General features: G+C 32.1%; 1 protein-coding gene across 1 annotated transcript in view; it reads right to left on the reverse strand.

Moving 5' to 3' along the window:
- LOC127701551 (NEDD4-binding protein 1-like) overlaps nt 1-5,099 on the reverse strand; it is a 30,796-nt gene extending 25,697 nt beyond the window's left edge. Inside the window, exons 1-2 of the mRNA XM_052205477.1 lie at nt 4,769-5,099; nt 424-1,850 (exon numbers count right to left, since the gene is read on the reverse strand). Of these exons, the coding sequence (XP_052061437.1) occupies nt 424-1,850; nt 4,769-4,975 (1,634 nt within the window). The 5' untranslated portion in view covers nt 4,976-5,099. The remainder of the gene's footprint in view (nt 1-423; nt 1,851-4,768) is intronic.
- Between the last annotated feature and the right edge of the window lie 16,636 nt (nt 5,100-21,735).

The following is a 21,735-nucleotide window of genomic DNA, read 5'->3' on the forward strand; positions in this document are numbered from 1 at the left end:
GGGAGCTCACGTCAATAGATATAAACAATTCACTAAAGTTTCATGCATATTGGTAAAAGCGTTTTTGAGTTAATGTCTGACATGTTGACAACGGACGGACGGTCAACGGTATACCATAATACGTCCCGTAAAAGGGCGTATAAAAACACTATAATTATTTCTTATCCACTGTTTAAAAATTATATCTTACCTCTCTACTTAAAATTATAAAGATTGATATTTCAGAATCTTTCATTTTTTAAAGATACAAGTAGGAAATATATAAAAGTATACTTTCTGATTCAAAACTAATTTATTTTTACATTTAAGGGCAAATTAATCAGAATTCAGTTCTATCTTCAAATCCAAAGTGAACATAGAGCCATATCTACTGGTTCAAAATTTTATTTTGTTGCAGCAAATTTTAATATATATAGCACTTACTGCATAGCCACATTACTACCATCTATAACAATATAGCGTAATTCTCTTGGACCAGACGGGGGCTCTTTACGTTGAGGAGGGTTAACAGGAAAATGATTCCTAGCATAGTTATCAGTTGGACCTATAGGCTGCCTCTGTGTTGGAGGATAATTATTTACTGGACGAGGTGGAGAAGGTTGGATGTAAACAGGTACAGATGGCTCTTCAACATCCATTATTATACAGTCTTCCCCAGAACTACTCTCATATGGTTCTAATACACGTGTTTCATCCTCATCATTTACCCCACTGTCTTTTTCTATTGAAACAATGTTATTATTTTGACCAACTTTCTTGTTTTTCTTTCGATTTTTTTTCCTTCTGCGACTGTTCTCTCCCCTAGGTGAGTTTTGTTTTGATGGACTTTCAAATTGGTTTTTTAGAATTTTTTGACGCTCTTCATTCAACTTTTTCAGTTCATTAACAGACATTTCTCCTTCTTCTTCAGCTTTCATGTGTTTCATAAGAGTCTTCTTGTATTCTTTAGGCAAACTTCTACGACCTTGATCTCCTTCTGGTACTTGAGGTGGTGGTGGAAAAGCTGAAGACTTATTTGGAGTCCCATCTGAAATTTCCATTGGTGTCTCAGCATCTTCTGACTTTTTAGAGTCTTTTAATTGTTTCAGTATGTCAAGAAATTCACATGGAGCTGTTTTATCATCAACATACAATAAACCTTCATCTACTATTTTTTCGGAAAATCCTGCTGATGTTCCAAAATTTCGTAAAAATTTAACCTCTTCAGTGTCATTTGATTTAGAAGATGGTTTCCGTGGTGATATAACTGTTTCTGTCAGCTGTTCTGATATATTATCTACAGGTTCTGGTTGTATATTGTCACTATCTATAACATCTTTAAGGTCATCATCACCATAGATATGAATCGGATGAAGAGAAGTGGCGCCAGCTGACTTTTGTTTCCCACTATGGTCAAACAGTTCATTTTCATCAACATTATCACTTAATTCATTGTTTAAAGTTTTCAAAATTGCCATTTTTACTTCTGCAGAAGTATTATGGTAATCGTCAAATTTGCATGAACCATCACTAGCATTAGACAAAGCTCTGAGAAATGTACTGTCTAATCGTTTCTCCCAATCAGAAGGAGGACCAACAGTGGCTCCTTTGTTGGTGTCATTTTCAGAATCGATAACACCATCTGTTTCTATATTTGACTGGCCAATAATATTTTCTAAGGAAGATATTGCAAGTGTAACTGCTAATTCTGTCCCTTTAATCAGTACTTTGTTTAAATCACCCAGTTCAATACAAGCATTGGTTTGCTTTTCAATTTCTTCTAAATTATCTTCATGTAAAAATTCTCGAGATTTATCATTAAATGGCAAATCGTATACTTCACCTGGTTGACACATTGCGATGATGTATTCCTGTAATAAATAATAATACTAATTAATTATAGTATAAAACAAGTGATACTTGAGAACTGATGATACCCCCGCCCAAATATGGATAATTTTAATAGTGTAAAAATATGCAAGTGTTCGGTAAACAGGAAGTTGTTGAGTGATGAATCTGAAAACGCATCACACGGTATAGCTCACTCATATAAACCTTGAAACCAAATTTCAGAAATCCTTGTAATGTAGTACCTGAGAAAAATGCGACGAAAAATATTCATGGGACAGACAGATGGACGGACAGACAGACACAGGTAAAACAGTATACCCCCACTTTTTTAAAGCGGGGGTATAATTAAATGTTCAAGAAATAGACTGTTGTCTATAAAATCTCAAGGATCAAGCATTTTTGCTCTATTTTTTTTTTTAAGCCATCTTTTCGGTGTATGTGTATATGGACTTAAATATCTGGCAAAGTTTCAGATTCCTTGACATGTTTTATTCATAGACCTCTTAAAGAGTATGAACAATTGTTAGTGATGCCAGTGAAAAAATAGGGGTGATTTTACACATCTAAAACGAAATAAAAAACTGTTTCCAACTTTTACAGATTGTTGTACAGTCATACATGTATTTGTATAAGTCAAGTTGTTGGTACCTTTAAATATCTCAGAAAAACTCATTTTTTAGCAGATAATAAAAAGAAACAGATGGGCCATGAGTGCACATTAGAATCATTCTAAAAATAATCAAATTGATTTATACAAAAAAGGCTAAAAAAATCAAACAGATTTATGCAAAGTACTTTTAACTTTGTACATTTACACTATAGTGATGTCTAGTCAATACACAAATAAATCATAAGGATACAATACAGCAGAAATTGTAGCAAGGGCAGATAATAAAACATCCAAACTTAACAAATCATATTCGTCATGTTGCTAATGATAGACAGACATCCAGAATTCATGGAAATCACATTTACATTGATCAAATTGGAAACTTGAATTTGAAAGCAGTTGCAAAGGAAAAGGTATATGCTGTATATTTAAGCACATGAAATCTGTTGCACAGGCATAAAATTCAAGGCAACTGAAGACTCTACTTTTTATCATCAACACAAAGTTCCAATTTACATGTTTTTATTCAGTAATTTGTATAACATTAATGTAAGATTTGAAAAGCTGCACAACCATTTTGCATTAAAAATACACTGTCGCATAATTCAGCACCAAAAAAGGGAAGTTGAATCTCCAGCATTTAAAAAACTTTCTGTTTTAGTTACAAAATTTTGCATGGACCACCATATTTACAATTGATTGCAGATTGCTTCAAGAATATTATGTCAAAATTGCATTAAAAAAATTAACCGTAATTTCTCTCCTGAATGTATTTAAACAGGAAAGAAAATTGTCTATGGAGTTCTATTATGAATAATTTTATGATTTCACATGGTTCAATTTTAAGTAAAACGGAATCAGCTAAATTCAGAAATATTTTAAATGAAGACAAAATTCTTACAAGTATATCATTGTCGCTTGATAATTTTTACTGTACTTAATATATACATTTTATAGCTGGTTCTAATATTCTTCTTTCACTTTATAAACAAAGCCATAGAATATGGGCCACATGTGATTGATGACACAATTAAATTTTACAATGTCAGTTGTATTTTGAACAAAACCGTAGATCAAAATGAACATTTGTGTTGGTGTTGTTTGATAGAAAATTAACTCAATTCATGCAAATGAAAATTATAATCTGTTCATTTTTTTATTGTGGAACAGTCATGACATTTAGTATTCTATATCATTTTGGCTTCATCAAATCAAAATGGTTGCTTTTCGAACCTGTCTTATAGGCCTTTTTTGAAGTACAAAAGTTCTAAATTTTTCTATTAGAATCGAAATACATTTTATACTTTTATGATGCCATGCTCTTTGCTTATTTTAACATAGGTAGGCATTAAATATTGTCAACTTTTTACACCTCACTTATGCTCATTATAATGATATTGAAAAATATTATGCATACTTATGTTAAAATGGGCATAGAGCATGACATGAAAGATTTATTTCTTCATTCAAATTAATTACTTGTTTTTATTGGCATATTGCATGTATTGTTTGACTATCATACTGAATCATAGAAATCATTGCATCTAAATCAAATTTAATGTCATTACGCAGGTCAATTTCTGGCACTGTGGCATTTATTCTATTGTCATGATTGTATATGTATCTAATGCTAATCAATATTCTTTTGTCCTCTTTAGTTTAGGTAATAATGACATTACATGTATGTATGGTTTTTATGCACCTTTTGCCCTTATTGGTCACAACACATGTCTATGCTGTTCCCTGTTGGGCAGATTGTGTCCAACCTTTAAAATATGGTATAGTAGTCCTATCAGTTACAATACCCTGTGTCCCTACTCTACCAACAGGGTTACCATTGAACACAATTACTTGTAGTGGAGCAGCCCTGAAGATATTCACTCCAGGCATATTTAAATGCATTTTAATCATTGAGAATGTAGTATATGGAACTTTACAATATCTAATTTGATGTCAGAAAAATTATTTTTAGAAGACAATTAGCATGATTAGTACAACTTGAAAGGAAACAACAGAAATCAATAAAATGTCATTTTGACATGGAAATTCAAGTAAATGTGAACAGTTTTTGACATTTGACTAGAAAATTGTTTAAAATGAAATAAAGTACAAATGTATGAAGTAAATTTATTTTGACATGAACATGATGAATATGAGAGAAATTATTTATCAGGCAATTAGTTTCATAGGAAGGAACAAAGACATTTTACATAAATAATCAATAAAGTTTACTCCATAATTGGGAGTAATGGGGTGGATACATTAGCAGACACATATATATAGTCTAGTCCCATATGCTAGGTACGAAACAAACATGTACAGTCGTACCCTGGCATTCATTCTATCTCTCACGTCGCCTTCTACTCGTATCCAACGTTTACTACTGGCGTCAAGTTTTGCCTCCTCTTTCAACTTAATTCGAACTTCGTGCATCCTTTCAATTTTTGATTTCGCGCGAGTGATCTGTGATACTTGTTCCGTGTCCACTATAAACTCTTCGAACAATCCTCTAGATCCACTTGCCATCTTTCTCATATGACTATATTGAAAAATTATGTCAAGTGATGTATTATTATACCATGACTCAATATAGGAAATAGAAACTTTTTGGGAAAATTGCACAGATAATTTTAGAAAAATAATATAGCGCTCCTTTCACATTGATTCATAATTACGTCACAATGACAATGTTAAGCCAAGTTACTTAAAAACGTTCAATAGACTACACATCTGAAACAATAATATTAAAACGTTAACGAACTAAACACAAGTTTCCGGAATATATTTACAATATATGATAAGATAGAAAGCTCTATTTTGATGGTACCTCATGGGTAGTCAAGGTCGTTTAAAACCACCCTCATCACCTATTTTTATTCAGAATGTTTAAAACCACAAAACGCAATCCCTATTGAGCTGTTGTCCGAATATATATAATAGAAAATTACCTCAAACATTAAATCAGGAACATATATGTTAGAGTATACTGTTCCAAGATTAAATCATATAGCTCATGCATACAACAAATTCAAATTACATAAAAACACGTTAATTAAGAATAGGAATAAGAATAAGAATAAGAATAAGAATAAGAATAAGAATAAGAATAAGAATAAGAATAAGAATAAGAATTTTATTAGTTTAAAATCCAAACAATAGGATTGTTACTAAATAAACAAACCAATACAAAACCAAAACAAAACAAACAAACAGACAGACAGGCATATTAATGACAAAACGATAGACATTAAACAATACAAACATGTAGCATTGAAAAAAAAAATAAAGATTATTATTATTAAGTATTATACTATTTTTGACAGCATGCCTCCTCTATAAAATTATCAATTCAGATATTATGAGTATATATAACATTATAAGTTAAGCCACCAATCACACATATATATTGACATTATAATTGTTTCTCTCATTATACATTTCACTTATATTGTTAACAATGATAAGTAAAATATCACATTCTTCATAAGAAAATATAAAATCAAATTTGTTTTCTTTACTCATTGAATTAAAACTGGGGACAATACTAGAAATTTCATTAAACATTTTGATCCTAGTTTTATTAATTTCTGTACATGTTATGATAAAATGGTATTCATCTTCCACCTCTTTATGGCATAAAGGACATATTCTATTTTCCAAGGCTGTTTTGTTGTATCTACCGCGTTCAACAGCCAGCATACTATTACTTATTCTTATTTTGGCATAATTTTTTGTAACATTTTTATCTAAATTCAATAAAAGGTACTTTTCTAGTTCATACTTTACTTTAAATTTTCTGTAGGTTCTTAGTTTATTTCCATTTATTGAATTATCATCATTAAAGAGACAATTTTTCCAAAATATAATGTAATTTTCATTGAGCTTCTTCACGAGGGCTAAAAGTAATCGTTTTTTAGAAAAGGTACATTGATTTTCCCAAACATGAGTGAAATTCAATTTTGATAGTAGCATTTTAATTTTTGAAGCAAATCCATCATTTAACTGCTTGTTAACTTTATAAACATTATATAATAAAGATTCATTTTCATTTGAATTTAAAATATGTAACCAAAATCCTACAGAAGACTTAAGGGCCTGTATACCAATAGGGTACATTCCCAATTCAGCTAATACAGCTGTATTTACTGCCTTTGAATTAACATTAAGAAGACTTTTCGCAAATTTGATCTGGAGTTTTACTGATTCCATTGATAAGTATTGAGATTCAAGAGTTTTGTTGTTCTTCACAATATTTAGTGACCATATCTCACTACAATACAGTAATATTGGACTAACACAAGAATTAAAAAGTTTCATATGGGAAAAAACATCCATCTTATCTGAGTAAAGGATTTTTTTAATACAAAACAATGCCTTTGAAGCTTTTTTACAGAGGAGATTTACAGCATTAGTGAAAATTCCTGATGGCTTGAATAGTATACCTAAATATTTATATTCTGTGCAGCATTCGATTACTTCATTATTCAATACAAACTTGTCTTTAGTAAGTTTTTTACCACTTTTATTAAATATCATTGTTTTCGTCTTGTCAAGATTGACAGTCAAGTTCCATTTTTCACAATAAGTGTTTAACTTGTTTAGACAATTTTGTAAACCTTCTGAAGATTCTGATATTAATACTAAGTCATCAGCATATAAAAGACTAGACAATTTTATGTCATGTAATGTTACAGGATCACATGAGTAAGGTAGATGTTGGGTTAAATTAAAATCGATAGAATTTATTTAATCAATTGCTAAAATGTAGATTTTATTAAGGATTTGTATATATATAGTAAGTTCTTACTATACAAATCCTTGTTTTTAACATGTTTTTTTTCTTCTTCAGTTAACAGTCTTCACGCTTAACCACAAGTCCTACGGCCATGGCTTGTAAACTTTCTTTCAGGCTTGTAAAATTCTTCTTAACAAGCCAACAGAAACCAACTAAAATTTTCAAAAAATAGAGTTTCGGGCTTGTGGACTCAAACTTTTTATCGCGAAGGCTGTCAGTATGATAAAAAGTAAAGGCTAGGACTAATATATTATATAATATATTATTAGTGAACAAGCCCGTATTAGACGATAACTGGTATTTGTGTAACAGTCCCATGTATAGGTTACGAGGCATTTTTTAAGCTACATACAGGTTGTGCCAAAAATTGTAAGGTTTTCTATAGCCTGATTATACATGAAAAACACAATTTTGTGTGAAAGAAAGAAAACATAGAATATTAAGATAAAATTAGCTCTTTTGATGTGAGTTCCGGAAATAAAGAGAAAAAAATTGTTTGCATGAATATAAAGATAACAGTATTTTGAATTTGTTTAAAAAAAAAAAAATACATGTAAACTTTGTTTGACATATAACTTGTTTATCTTTGTTTCTTCTGTTATCAAGCTTCATTTTAACAATTACTTATGAGTATTTAACTTTCACGCTGTTTGTGATCAGTCGCTCTGGCTTATACATATACTGCGGTGTGAGGACATCGGCCACCCTGTATGATCAGTCGCTCTGGCATATACATATACTGCGGTGTGAGGACATCGGCCACCCTGTGTGATCAGTCGCTCTGGCATATACATATACTGCGGTGTGAGGACATCGGCCACCCTGTGTGATCAGTCGCTCTGGCATATACATATACTGCGGTGTGAGGACATCGGCCACCCTGTCTGATCAGTCGCTCTGGCATATACATATACTGCGGTGTTAGGACATCGGCCACCCTGTATGATCAGTCGCTCTGGCATATACATATACTGCGGTGTGAGGGCATCGGCCACCCTGTATGATCAGTCGCTCTTGCATATACATATACTGCGGTGTGAGGACATCGGCCACCCTGTATGATCAGTCGCTCTGGCATATACATTTACTGCGGTGTGAGGACATCGGCCACCCTGTATGATCAGTCGCTCTGGCATATACATATAATGCGGTGTGAGGACATCGGCCACCCTGTATGATTAGTCGCTCTGACATATACATATACTGCGGTGTGAGGACATCGGCCACCCGGTATGATCAGTCGCTCTGGCATATACATACAATGCGGTGTGAGGACATCGGCCACCCTGTATGATCAGTCGCTCTGACATATACATATACTGCGGTGTGAGGACATCGGCCACCCTGTATGATCAGTCGCTCTGGCATATACATATACTGCGGTGTGAGGACATCGGCCACCCTGTATTTTTGGTGTCAAATTTACCGTCCTGTCTATTTATTTCAAATTTTTCCTATTTACCCCTAAGAATCAATTAGTTGCTCCCTTTTGTAGTTTGTTACTCTATAACAGTCATAGCGCTGAAAGTGGAATCGTTAGTTTTATATTCTTCATGTTTAATTGTTTGTTCAATTATTGTATGCCAACAACTATTCAGGGTATTTATAAACGAGGGTATGGATAGGGGGTACTTCAATTCTGTTTTCTTTAATTTTTAAGCCCATTTTCTTTATTCTTTATAAATTTTGACCATTTTTCTCTATTCTTTATATATTCACTATTCTTTATTTTTTTGGCCCATTTTCCTCTTTTCTTTATTTTTTGGGGCCCATTATTCTCTAATCTGTAAACCTCACTCAGACACTTATACCTGTGCATTTCAAAGTTTAATATCTGATATTGTTCTTTTCTCATTCAGTGAAATACAAAACATATTGGAAACTAGCTAAAAGAAAACAGCGCCTCAATTGAGTGATTTTGAAAAAAAAACATATTTAATTTTACAAGTTAACTTTTATATTTGATCTATGACTATTGCATTCTGTCGTTCATGAAGACTACCAAAATTCCATACAATAGGTTGTTGCCACCGTCTATGAAAGAATCTATCGTGAAATGAAGCGTATTGACCATTTCATTTCATTAATCATACTATAGTAAATAAACAAAATGAAATAAATTTATGGACTATATTTTGATAAGGTTGACATAGTATCGGTTTCTGCGTCCTCTTGTCATGAGCGCAGCAACATATGCAGTCATTGATCTTTAAACCTATAGTCGGTTGTGTATGGGTGAACCGATGTTTGTTAAGTATGATTGATTGATTGATTCTCTTTACAATCTAATTAAAATATAGAACTCGGATTTCGTCATACTGCATACGAGCAGTATAACGAAATCCGAGTTCTATATTTTAATTAGATTGATTCTCTTTATTTCCTCCATTATACTGAAGATTTACATTTTTTAACACAAGTATACTAATTACGAGAAAGGAACAACATATAATTACAATTTACAATTAAAGCACAAAAAAACCCAACAAAAAACATACATATTACATAATATACATGTATATCTATATGCTATATTTGCTTGATGGCAAATATTTTAGTGTCCAAAATTAAATCTATGCTGAGATAATTCGCCTTTAAATTTTCCGTACAGGTGAAATATATGATCTGCCAAGCAGCACATCGTGTTTCTCCAGTTGTCAGAGTTCACAGATTGCATAAAATCTGTAATACCACCAAGTAAGGCTACGACTATATCTCCATCATCTTGTTGAAAAAAACGTACAGATTCCTGAACTGGTAAAACATCAACAATGCCGTAGAACTTAAATTGTTATTTCTTGCATCCAAAAGTTTTTCACAGTACAAAATTAATTGTTGAACGACATCAGTGGACTGACACCGCATAAAGAGCGTTGGCCATCCTTTATTGCTATTGAGCCCAGTTTGACCATGACTAATAATTTATCATTCAAATGCGGATAGAAAACGGCAAGACGTAAAAGTCTGTGAATAGATAATCTGTTTTGAATTTCGTAGTAACGACAAAGTTCTGGTCGACACTGAATAGATGATTTCCAAATATCTTAAAAAAATAAAATTTTGGACCATAGTTTTTTATCCGGGATATACAGATCATCCATGTAACTCTCAAAAAAGGAATACATGTCATATTTAATCAGAGTTTTTATTAAGTCATATGTTATTGACCGCTTATCGGACTCGCCAAGCAACAGTTGACTGAGACGTAGAATAAATAATTGTGTATGAGTTGTATTGGATTTAGCTCTGAACAACCATCCAAGGAACAATAATTTGAATTTATCGATGAGTCCTTGTATAGACCATAGTTCGACAGTACTTGTACAAGAATCAGTTGGTGACCGTTTATCTATTATAAATCGTGCAAAGTTAGTATCGTTGTGTTTGCTCTAACATTCCAGTTTCAGCAAATGTTAACTGTCCCCGAAGCTCACACGATTTAAGTGCAGTTGGTAACACAATACATTTCCAAATACTAGTATTTGAAATTGAGTTCATGCCACTCCTATTAAGTCCTATACTGTATAGAGAATGTAGATTCATGTTCAGATTTTTGCACGCCTTTTCAGTACGATCGTATGATTTCATATTGCTATCAATCAAAGTTCCAGCATAACTAATACTGTGCTTCATAGGAACCTTTGTTTCACCAAAATTAAATTCATATTTTGACTCATTATATTTTATAGTAGATTTTGATGGTTTGAAAAGAAGGTGACTGCTCGAGATCTTAGTTGTATTTCAACCGCCATGTATATGCATTTTCATTAACAACATTCAACATTTTCTGTAAGCCAGATTTTGTGCCACTAAGTAAAGTGGTGTCGTCCGCTATTAAAATTGTAGGTATATGTACGTGTCCAATCATTAACCATCAGTTTGTTTCCAATAGTTGAGTCATTAAATTGTTGATAAAATAGAGCAAATAGCCAAGCTGACATAACTCGACCTTAACCTACACCTTGTTTAATTTGAAACACCTGACTATTTAAACGGTTGTATTGTACATGTGCAGTTGCTGTCTTATATGGGTAATTCCAGCATTCCATAATTTAAACAGAAGTCCGTATTGCCATATAAGATCAAAGGCCTTTTCGTTGTCTAAGAATGAGGCCCCTCATGGGGTTGTCCAAGAAATCACATAATCACACATTTTTGGCCAATGTAATCACATAGTCATTAATTATTTATTTAAACAAGATAATCAAAAATACAGGCCCAGATTATCATATAATCAAATAATCATGAAATATTTGGTCTGGTAATCAAATAATCACTATAAAAATGGCCAAGTAATCACATAATCAAAAACCCCCATGAGGAGGCTCAAGAATGTTGAAAGCACATAGGAGTAACGTTCGATATAGTACCTAATTGACGCTTTTAATGTATAAATAGCAGGAATTGATACATGATCCTTTACGAAACCAAATTGTAAGCCATGAGGTACAAAATTGTTTATTTTTTCAAAGCTTTTGAATACGAGACAAAAATATTTTTTCTAAAAGTTTTCCTAAAACTGGTGTTAATGTCACAGCTCTGAACTGTTGGGTTTAGTTTTATCTTTGTTACTTCATTTATACAGTGGAATAATAATACCATGTCGGAAAAATAACAGGTAGATATTCAATTTTCAAGATCATAATTATTATTGGCCATTTCAATTCATTAATCATACTATAGTAAATGAACAAAATGAAATAAATTTATGGACTTTGCTGTATATCTTATTAAATATTTTGATAATGTTGACATACATGCAATTTCTTTGTATCGGTTTCAGCGTCCTCTTGTCATGAGCGCAGCAAAACATGCAGTCATTGATCTTTAAACCTATAGTTGTGTATTGGTGGACCGATGTTTGTTAAGTATGTGGAAGGGCATTGTTCTGTGCGCTTAAAAGAACAAAAATACAATCATAACAAAATTAATGACCTTGTTAAATCATGTCAAGGACTGATTGGTAAGAAAACAAATACATTAACTCATAATAAGTAAAAGTATTTGTCAAAACATAATCTAATATTGTAACTAAACTACTTGCTATTAAACCTATTGATTGTACAGTCTAAGGTCAAAAGTGTTTCACCTATTGGAAATTCCCCTATCATAATATTTGATATAAAAAAAACTAGAGATATTTCTTGTCCGACTTGAATAATTTTTTTTTTTCGTTGAATACAGAAATGTCTGCAGTTTCTTGCAATTGATATTATTAATCGTACAAAGTTAGTATCGTTGTGTTTGCTCTAACATTCCAGTTTAAGCAAATGTTAACTGTCCCCGAAGCTCACACGATTAAAGTGCAGTTGGTAACACAATACGTTTCCAAATACTAGTATTTGAAAATTTAAATATATTTATGATTCATATTTTTCGGGAAGTCACTGTTTAAAGACAAAATAATATGAATTTCTGCATGAAAAAATCATATGGCTATTTATAGGAAAAAAATACACTTAATTTCAATATGTGTATACAAATAATGATTTCTCAGTAATGACATTTCATAGAAATATTTCATTATAATAAAAAAAACCTGTACACATTTACGAGTTTAACATTAAAAAAAATCATCAAAATCGGACCTAAAATTAGTTTTTGACAATATTTTTTTAAAATGTGGATTTGTATGAAATGATAGAGGAATTTCCATTTGTGAAACTCTTTTACGTATATATTCACTCAGGAAAACATAACAGTAGATATGCACAATTAGAAGATCTGGATATTTGAATTCGTTTTAAAATAATGGGTAACATTTTGTTTGTCATTGTACATTATAGTTGGATCAACGCAGGTGTTGGAATCTATGACGATATCTATGATAAAATATACTAAATTAACGTGCACGTTGCATTTCTTCTGCCACAAACCTGGTCACTTGGCGTTAATAAAAAAAAGACTCTCATCTGAAACCTTTGGGCCAAAATAAAACATTTGACTGATCATTAGGGTACTAGTACTATAGTATAATGTGTTTGGTTTATTTCCCTCACGGCCAAACAAACACAAGCCAGGGTAAACTGCAAGTGACTGTCTCATATCTTGAAGACCATGATATAGATAGAGAAAATCTGACGGACAAAATAGGCTCGAAGCGTCAAGATCTCCTTACTTTTCATTTCCACTAAAATTATCAGAGGACTCCTTTTAGATCCTTGTCGGAGTAATTTTCCCTTAAAGAAAGATTTTTGACAATTTTCAAGTTGTGTTTGACCTTTTTATCTAGAAAACGGTAAAATATAGAAAAAATCTAAATACACAAGAATTAACACCAAAACAAGCATGTAAAATACAAAATGACTGAAACTATCAAAATTTTAGTTTAATGAACCGGCCATAAATTGATTGCTTATAGGAGTTATGTCCCTTAAATAACTATTTATTACTAATTTTAGCGTTTTACCTATTATCTTAAAAATGATTAAAGACGGAAATAAGGATGAACAGCAAAAATGATAGAGTAATACAAATACAAGAACTAAGAAAAAAATGACAGAAACCATCAATGTATCTGCTTATCGGAATTATTGCCCTCAAAGTTATTATTTTTACTTGATTACTGTTTTGCTTATTATCGTGAAAACTATAACCGATATACATACAAAACTATAAACAGCAAATTGCATCATGATGAGCGATCCCCCCCCCCCCAAAAAAAAACCCCTATTTAACTGAAACGATTAATTGACTACCTGATGTGGCAGAATTGTAAATTTTGCAAATATTATCTTGCTCATCAGGTTTGATGTTAACAGTTTGTTTTAGTATGCCCCCGCCATAGCGGAGGGGGCATTATGTTTTACCCTTGTCCGTCCGTCCCAAAATTGGTTTCCGTTCTCTAACTTTAGTTTGACTCAACCAAATGTTATGAAACTTATATACACAATGCTTATTACCACAAAACACAGGTCAAGTTTGAATTTTGGTGGCGTCACTTTTACCGTTCTAGAGTTATGTCCCTTTATAAATGGAAAAAAATTGCTGAATTTTTCGTTTCCGTTCTTTAATTTTAGTTTGCCTCAACCAAATATTATGAAACTTATACACAATGCTTATAACCACAAAAAAACAGACCAAGTTCGAATTTTGGTGGCGTCACTTTTGCTATCCTAAAGTGATGCCCCTCTACAAATGGAAAAATTGCTGATGTTTTCGTTTTCGTTCTCTTACTTTAGTTTGCCTCAACAAAATGTTATGAAACGTATACACAATGCTTATTACCACAAAATACAGATCAAGATTGAATTTTGGTGGTGTCACTTTAACCGTTCTAGATTTATGCCCCTTTACAAATGGAAAAAATTGCTGAATTTTTCGTTTCCGTTCTCTTACTTAAGTTTGCCTCAACCAAATGTTATGAAACTTATACACAATACTTATTACTACTAAACTCGGATCAAGTACAAATTTGGGTAGCGTCACTTTAACAGTTCTTGAATTATATTCCTTTATAGCATTATATGCAAGCGGGGGCATCATCTGTGTCCCATGGACACGTTCCCCATTTATCTTTTATAGGTTAATTTTGCGAAAAACGGTAAGATCACAATTAAGGGAAATTACTCCGATAAGGAGTAGACTGGCAATTTTGGTGGTGTTGATATATTTGCAGATCTTATACATGATGATGTCTTCCTAGTAATTTTGAATGTTAAGGAGATGTGGTATGACTGCCAATGGGTTAAATATCTAGTTAAAATGACGTACATATTTGCAATTATAGATCACCGTACGACCTTCAACAATGAGAAAAACCTATACCGTACAATCTAATTAAAATATAGATCTCTGATTTCGACGCAATTAAGTTACAATAGATCGATATCTTAATTAGATTGCTATACCGTATAGAAAGCTTTAAAAGGCCCCGACATGAAAAATATGAAACAATTAAAACGAGAAATCTAACGGCCTTGTTTGTAACAAAACAATTTACCAAACATAGATAGGACAGACATGAACCAACGACTTTCACTAAATTACAGGCCCCTGACTTTGGACAGACAGAGCAAGAATGTGGCGGGGTCAAACATGTTTTGAGCGCTCAACCCTCTCCTCACCTGGTACAGTGGTTTAACAGCACAGCATCAGAACACACTGTAAAAATCAGGTGCAAAAGGCTTAACTCGATGGATCGGTACGTGGCATAAAAAAAAACAACAACTAACACAAAAAAAAAAATAACACAACACCGACATGTCTTAATATTAATTCAAATTTGTGTAATTATCACTTTAATATTGTATAGAGGGTAGAAAAGTCAATTGTTTTTTATACTATTGAAGAGCAAAGAGACTATACTCTTACAGATTTTTGTTTAATTTATTTAGTATCCACAGCTGATTTACACCGCCCCTAGAGTAGGTAGTTTCACAATAACTCTGAAGTCCTGCTTTGATGACCTTTGTTTGTTGGTAACCTTGAGGTTTATAAATTAGAAAGAGGTTTCGTGGAGCACTTGGAAAACCTATTAATATACACTAATGTAATTTAGGTATCCAATACAGTGAAGGAAGATCCATTCTTCATAAGACATTTTAGTAGAAATTCCATAGGAACACGGAACAGACCTATGATTATTCCGGATTTCCTCTTTCGTAAGTGTCGTCGGTTATATGTTGGGTTTCCAAGTGCATTGTCATTATCTAATTCCTGTAACAAGCAGTTTATGGAATGTAATTTACACACACAAACAATATAACGTGCATTTATATACTTTTATAATTATAGATACATTGTGTGCCCTTTTTGCTATTCTATCAACTTATCGAGTTCCAAGAACTGGCGGAAATTCAAAACTCATAAGTCGAAGAAAAGCTAACACCCAGTGTCAATCATGGCAAAAAACAAAACGAAAAACGACGAAATAAAAGACAAAAAGTCCACAAATAGCACATAAAAATCTAAAGACTGAGCAACACGCCCCCCCCCCCCCCCCCCCCAAAAAAAAAGAAGATAAAAACAGGTGTGCTCTCCTATGCTCCGAAAGGGTTAGTAGATACTGCTTCACATGTGACACCCGTCGTGTTACTCCTTTAAACTTGTCAAGTGGTTTAAATCATATTTATGATACTTCAAATAAAAAACAGTTGAATATGATTTATTATTATTATAAAAGCTTTAATGGTATGTTTACTGATATTATTGTTTAAGTTTTTATATTTTCACACGATATAGGTATGTTTTACCACTATACAATTTTGTTGTTGTTTGTTTATAAACAAAAGCCAATTTTAGTACTGTCCAATGTACATCTCTTGAGACGATCTTCCGAGCATTAGGGTTTGGACGCAGGTTTCCATTTCAACTGAGCCAACTTGGTTGTAGTTGGCTTTTCCTGGCTGGCGGGTTCGTTTATTACAGAGTAAAAATGTTCAACACGGCGGTATTCTTGCAGTTTGAATATTGTTTATATATATAATGTTTTATTTTCATGATATTTCTGTTTAATGTTCATGTTTATACATATAATTTTATTATATATCTATATAAACATTAGTATGTAAATAAGAATAGATTATCATGATAAAATCCGGTGTCCCTCTAGTCCTGTGGGCGATCGGCAATTGTAAAATGTGTTTGAAATATTTTTGCCTTAATATATAAGCATAGTGCGTACAATATATGTGTCTCTGTCTCTTATTTAACCATAAGACATCGTCAAATTCGTAATCCATCGGACAAGTAAACTTTTCTGATCTTCACCAAATGAGAACGTTTAATTAAAAACACGGAGGATAGACAAGACTATTACCGATAGAAACAACTCAAATAGTGAACAATTAAAACGCATTTTTAAACAAAGTTAAAATAGGGGTGATCTCGTTTTTTTTTTCGGTGCCCTCTGTATTATTCACCAATTTTAAAATTCTTAAAAAAATGTTCTTGTGTTGAGAAACATTAATTTAGAAAAGATCTTTATTTGGGATATGACGAATGAAGATTTAGATTTTAAGTGTCAGACTATAGACTTGCTACATGTCCCTTCCCTAATTTTCTTTTTTTTTCTTCAATTTTACCCCTTTAACAAGTTTACTGCTATAACTTAGAGATTGACATTATATTGACACCTGCAGAGGAAGAGCAATCAGTCTACTGGGGCATTCAGTGTCATGGCAGTTTTCAGTAAACATATAAATTAGTAAGAAAGAAATAAAAGAAAGTCCCAAGTCTATTGTCGGACGTCAATTTGCCGACTTTTTTTTTCAATTATAGCTTTTTTAAAAGCTTGCAATTAGAAAACTGGTAGCATTTCTAAAAAGATGTAATTGGACAATTAATAGCTATTCTAAAAAACTTGCAGTTAGGAAATTAGTAGTTGTTCTAACAATCTAATTAAAATAAATATCTCTGATTTCGTTAACTGACTCATACGCAAGTTACGATCGATCGATATTTTAATTAGATTGCTGTTCTAAATACCAGCTCTTGCCCTACCTTCTAGTTACGCACTTCTCACATCTAAAAAATGCTAAAACCAGACAAACTTTTTAAAAAGCTAATACTTTTACATTATTTGGACTGTATCCTGTATCCTCTTTCTCTTTTTTTTAAATACAGATGAGACAGGAAAAAGAAATACAGTTTTAGATTTGTGCTGATTCTCTCCTAAGTATGAGCTGGGACTAATATAAGAATATTGGTCAAGGCATGAACAGACACCATGTATGTTAGTTTGCAAGGGATGTATGTTTGGATAGTGTTTGAACTTTGTGATTGTATTGATTTATATGATCGAAATGGGCCCTTATAGTTAAGATGTGGCACAAAATGTACACCATATTTAAGATAACCAATGTCACCAATGTAACCAATGTAACCATGCATTGCGGCAATGGAGGTTACAAAACAAGATAACTTAAATCTCGTGCACGTTGTATGCCTTACATGTTAAAGTTATTAAATGTAAAGCCTTTTGTTTTCTGGTGGGTTTGAACCCACCCCTACTGAAAATGGTCATTTTTTCGATTTTAATACGACCTTGAGAGGTGAACATTGACTAAACTGTGTTTCTTTGTCATTCAAGTATTGCCTTACAGTTACAGCAGTCTATCCATACTGACTGGAAGTAAATGTGACTTGAGAATCTTGCTGGGGAATTATTATTGGCTAGCCAAGTATGCCCAAATGTCCGTTTTTACCGATTTCTGACAAAACGGTGACCTAGATTTTACAGACCACATTTCTTTTGGCCATATTATACCTCCTTGTGTTCCTGTACCATCTATGCAAGTATTTATGATAATAGTTGATACTTACAGCCCATACCAGTAACGTAGTGGCCATCAAAAGACTCCCACCCCACCTGATGTTGGCTACTTTTCACGTTTTTTCCGATTTTGAACTCTAAAAAGGCCATTAAAGTTGCCATATTTTCATAATCACACATCTGAGAAGAGTTTATGGACTATGAAGTGCATGGTTGAAGTCCCTGCTGTAAAGACAGTTGAGCTGGGGCAGTTCTAAAAAAGTATGGAGGGTCATACAGGCCATCAAAGAATGGTGGTCGCCATCACGACTACAGGCGGGATTGGGGGCGAAGGGGTTAATAAACGATGGCTCAGGGGCATATGAGTAGATTGAAATGTGTCGGTGTTGAAAGTGACAAGCAAAAAAAAGTATAGTAAGTTTCCTTCATTTCTGTATAGTTGAAGTGTTATGACATTTTTTCTCTATTCTTTATTTTTGGAACATATTATTCACTTTTTTATAGCATCCTCTTATTCTGTATTCTTTGGAGTTTTTTTGTCTATTTTTTCTCTTATCTTTGTTGCCCATTATTTTGTATTTTGTATCTTAATTGTTCTCTATTCTATAAACCTGTTATTAAATAATATTATAATTTTTAATGAATATATTGTCTATATGAATGTGTATATGTTTGTTTTTTTTCTTACTTTCTTGTTTGTAATTGATATGCCGTATTAAATGTCAAATTCTTGTTCACCGATTACAGTCATTACACTCAAATTCTCACATTTGATTTATAACATACTTAAACGTATATCCAAATTAAAAAAGTCTTAATGATAACCAAAAATTAACAATCCATGGACTCGACAATATGTATCAACGTTTCGTGTCTATTTTAAGCTAGACTCCATCCAATCAAGATCAAATAACCATCGATATGACCTCCGAAGCTGACTGCCGACTGTCATAAAACCCGATGTATACATAATTATAATATATAAATAGGTCGCCAGCACGTGCAATTGGATTTTTCTAGGTCTGTTTGATTTCATGTAATAGGTTAAAAAAATATGTTAATCATCGTTTTACCTGTTGTATAAGACTGATTTTTATTTTGTGGATCAAATCAGTCAACAAAATGGTTCACCCTTGTTTCACTTTCTTTGTTGTCATTCTTTTCCTTTCAATAGCCGAACACACCTAGTACATGCGTAACTCATCTTAATTCAGCTAATGTGTTAAATTGAAGGTTAAATTATTAACATGCAAGTCAGTAATACATCAGCAATGTTGTTGAGTTTATTTTGACAAATTTAGGCCAATCTGACTGCTTAAAACGAAATATAATTTCAAATTCCGCTTTTTTTTATATTTGAAACAAAAAGAATCGTCATTTCGTTTTTTTGTAATAACTGGGACCAGAGACATAGATTTTCAACAAGGCAGGCAGACATGTAAAACAGATATTCACATTTCAGAATATAAATCCGGAATGTGTTTCAAAATACAAATACCTAGGTTTATATTTAAGCTCATCTGATTCATTCAGTTATGCTCAAAATGAACTATACAAAAAATCCCTGAAAGCTCATTTCGAATTAAGGAAAGATCTTTTATCACTTAATCCTGATGTAAAAACAAGTATTCATGTTTTTGACCACACTGTAAAACCTATTTTTTTATATGGTAGCGAAATATGGGGGATGTTTAATTCTCTTTTCTCTAAATGTAAGAAAGAAGATATATCTTTTGAAAAATTATATTCAGGTTTACCCTGTGAGAAACTTCATATAAAATTTTGTAAATTTATACTTGGGGTACACAAGAAAACGACAAATGCTGCAGTGTTATCTGAACTTGGAAGATTTCCAATATATTTTAATATTATAAAAGGAATGTTATTGTACTGGTATAGATTAGAGAATTTAGGTAATAATTTTCCTCTATTAAAAGAGGCATATACACAATCAAAGACACTACATCACATGAATATAACAGCATGGTATGGTTCAATAAATGTTATTTTTAAAATACTTGGTATTGACTATACAAATGCCATAAATGCTCCATTTTGTGAATCCTTATACAAATTTAAGAAATATATACAAACCAAGCTATCAATATTGTTTATTAGCTGTTGGAAAAAACAAATAGATACATTTTCAGACAGTAAACTGAAAACCTACCTTTTATATAAAACAAATTTTGGTTTTGAAAAATATCTAACATTGATCAAGAATTTTGAACATAGAAGAAGTTTTACTAAATTACGTGTATCTTCTCATAGATTACAAATAGAATTAGGTAGATATCAGGGTATTCCCCGAATTAACAGAATATGTAATAAATGTTCTTCCAATACTGTCGAAGATGAGGCTCATTTTCTATTTGATTGTAACAAATTTGAGGATGATAGAAATTGTATGTTAGCTAGTATTGCGAAATATAATTCTTATTTTAATCATATGAGCAGTCAAAGCAAAATTATCTGGTTATTTAGTGTAGAAAATGTTGAGTTACTTAAAATAATATGTAATTTTATATACAAACATCTTCCTTAGTGAAGATTAGTTAAAGGAAATCTATGTGTGTATATACATTTGATTGGACATAGAAAATTATATTCATCTGAATATCACAAACATACTAGCCGATTAAAAAAAAAAAATAATTGTTAAGATATATTATTTATTCAAATGTTCTCTTATATCCTTGAGGCATCGTCCCCTGGTATCAACTGCATTCAAGTTACCTATGATGCTTCCTTGTTTGCTTTTGATACAGGTAGGAAAGAGACATTTACACACATTTTACATGCCTATGGCCCATAAGGTATCGCCCCCTGGTGTCAGCTGCCTTTAGGAAACCATAATACTTTCCTATTTGCTACTGACACAGGATGAGTCATGGACATGCTTAATTTCTACTTTCTTTTTGGCTAATTATTATATGTTTAATTGATCCAACTTTTTGTGTACTATACATATATGGATATCTATTTTTCTTTTTTTCTTTTTCTTGCAATAAAATGCATTAGTATTAAAAAAAAACATACTATAGATTCTTTATCTGCGTATTCTTTAAGAACTTAAATAGATCTCATTAAACTTTTTTTTTATCTCATTGTTTGTATTGTATTAAGTTATGAAAAATTATTGATGTTGTAATGTTTATGCCCTTTGGGGCCCATAATTGGAAATAAAAATATCTTATCTATAATACAATTATCATATGTCTCTGCTGGGACTATTATAATACTAGTACAAGGTTAAGGACCGTTTAAAACCTGAGACTACTATAA

Source organism: Mytilus californianus, unplaced genomic scaffold, assembly GCF_021869535.1.
Source record: "Mytilus californianus isolate M0D057914Y unplaced genomic scaffold, xbMytCali1.0.p SCAF_5, whole genome shotgun sequence".
In the NCBI taxonomy this organism is placed as follows: Eukaryota; Metazoa; Mollusca; class Bivalvia; order Mytilida; family Mytilidae; genus Mytilus; species Mytilus californianus.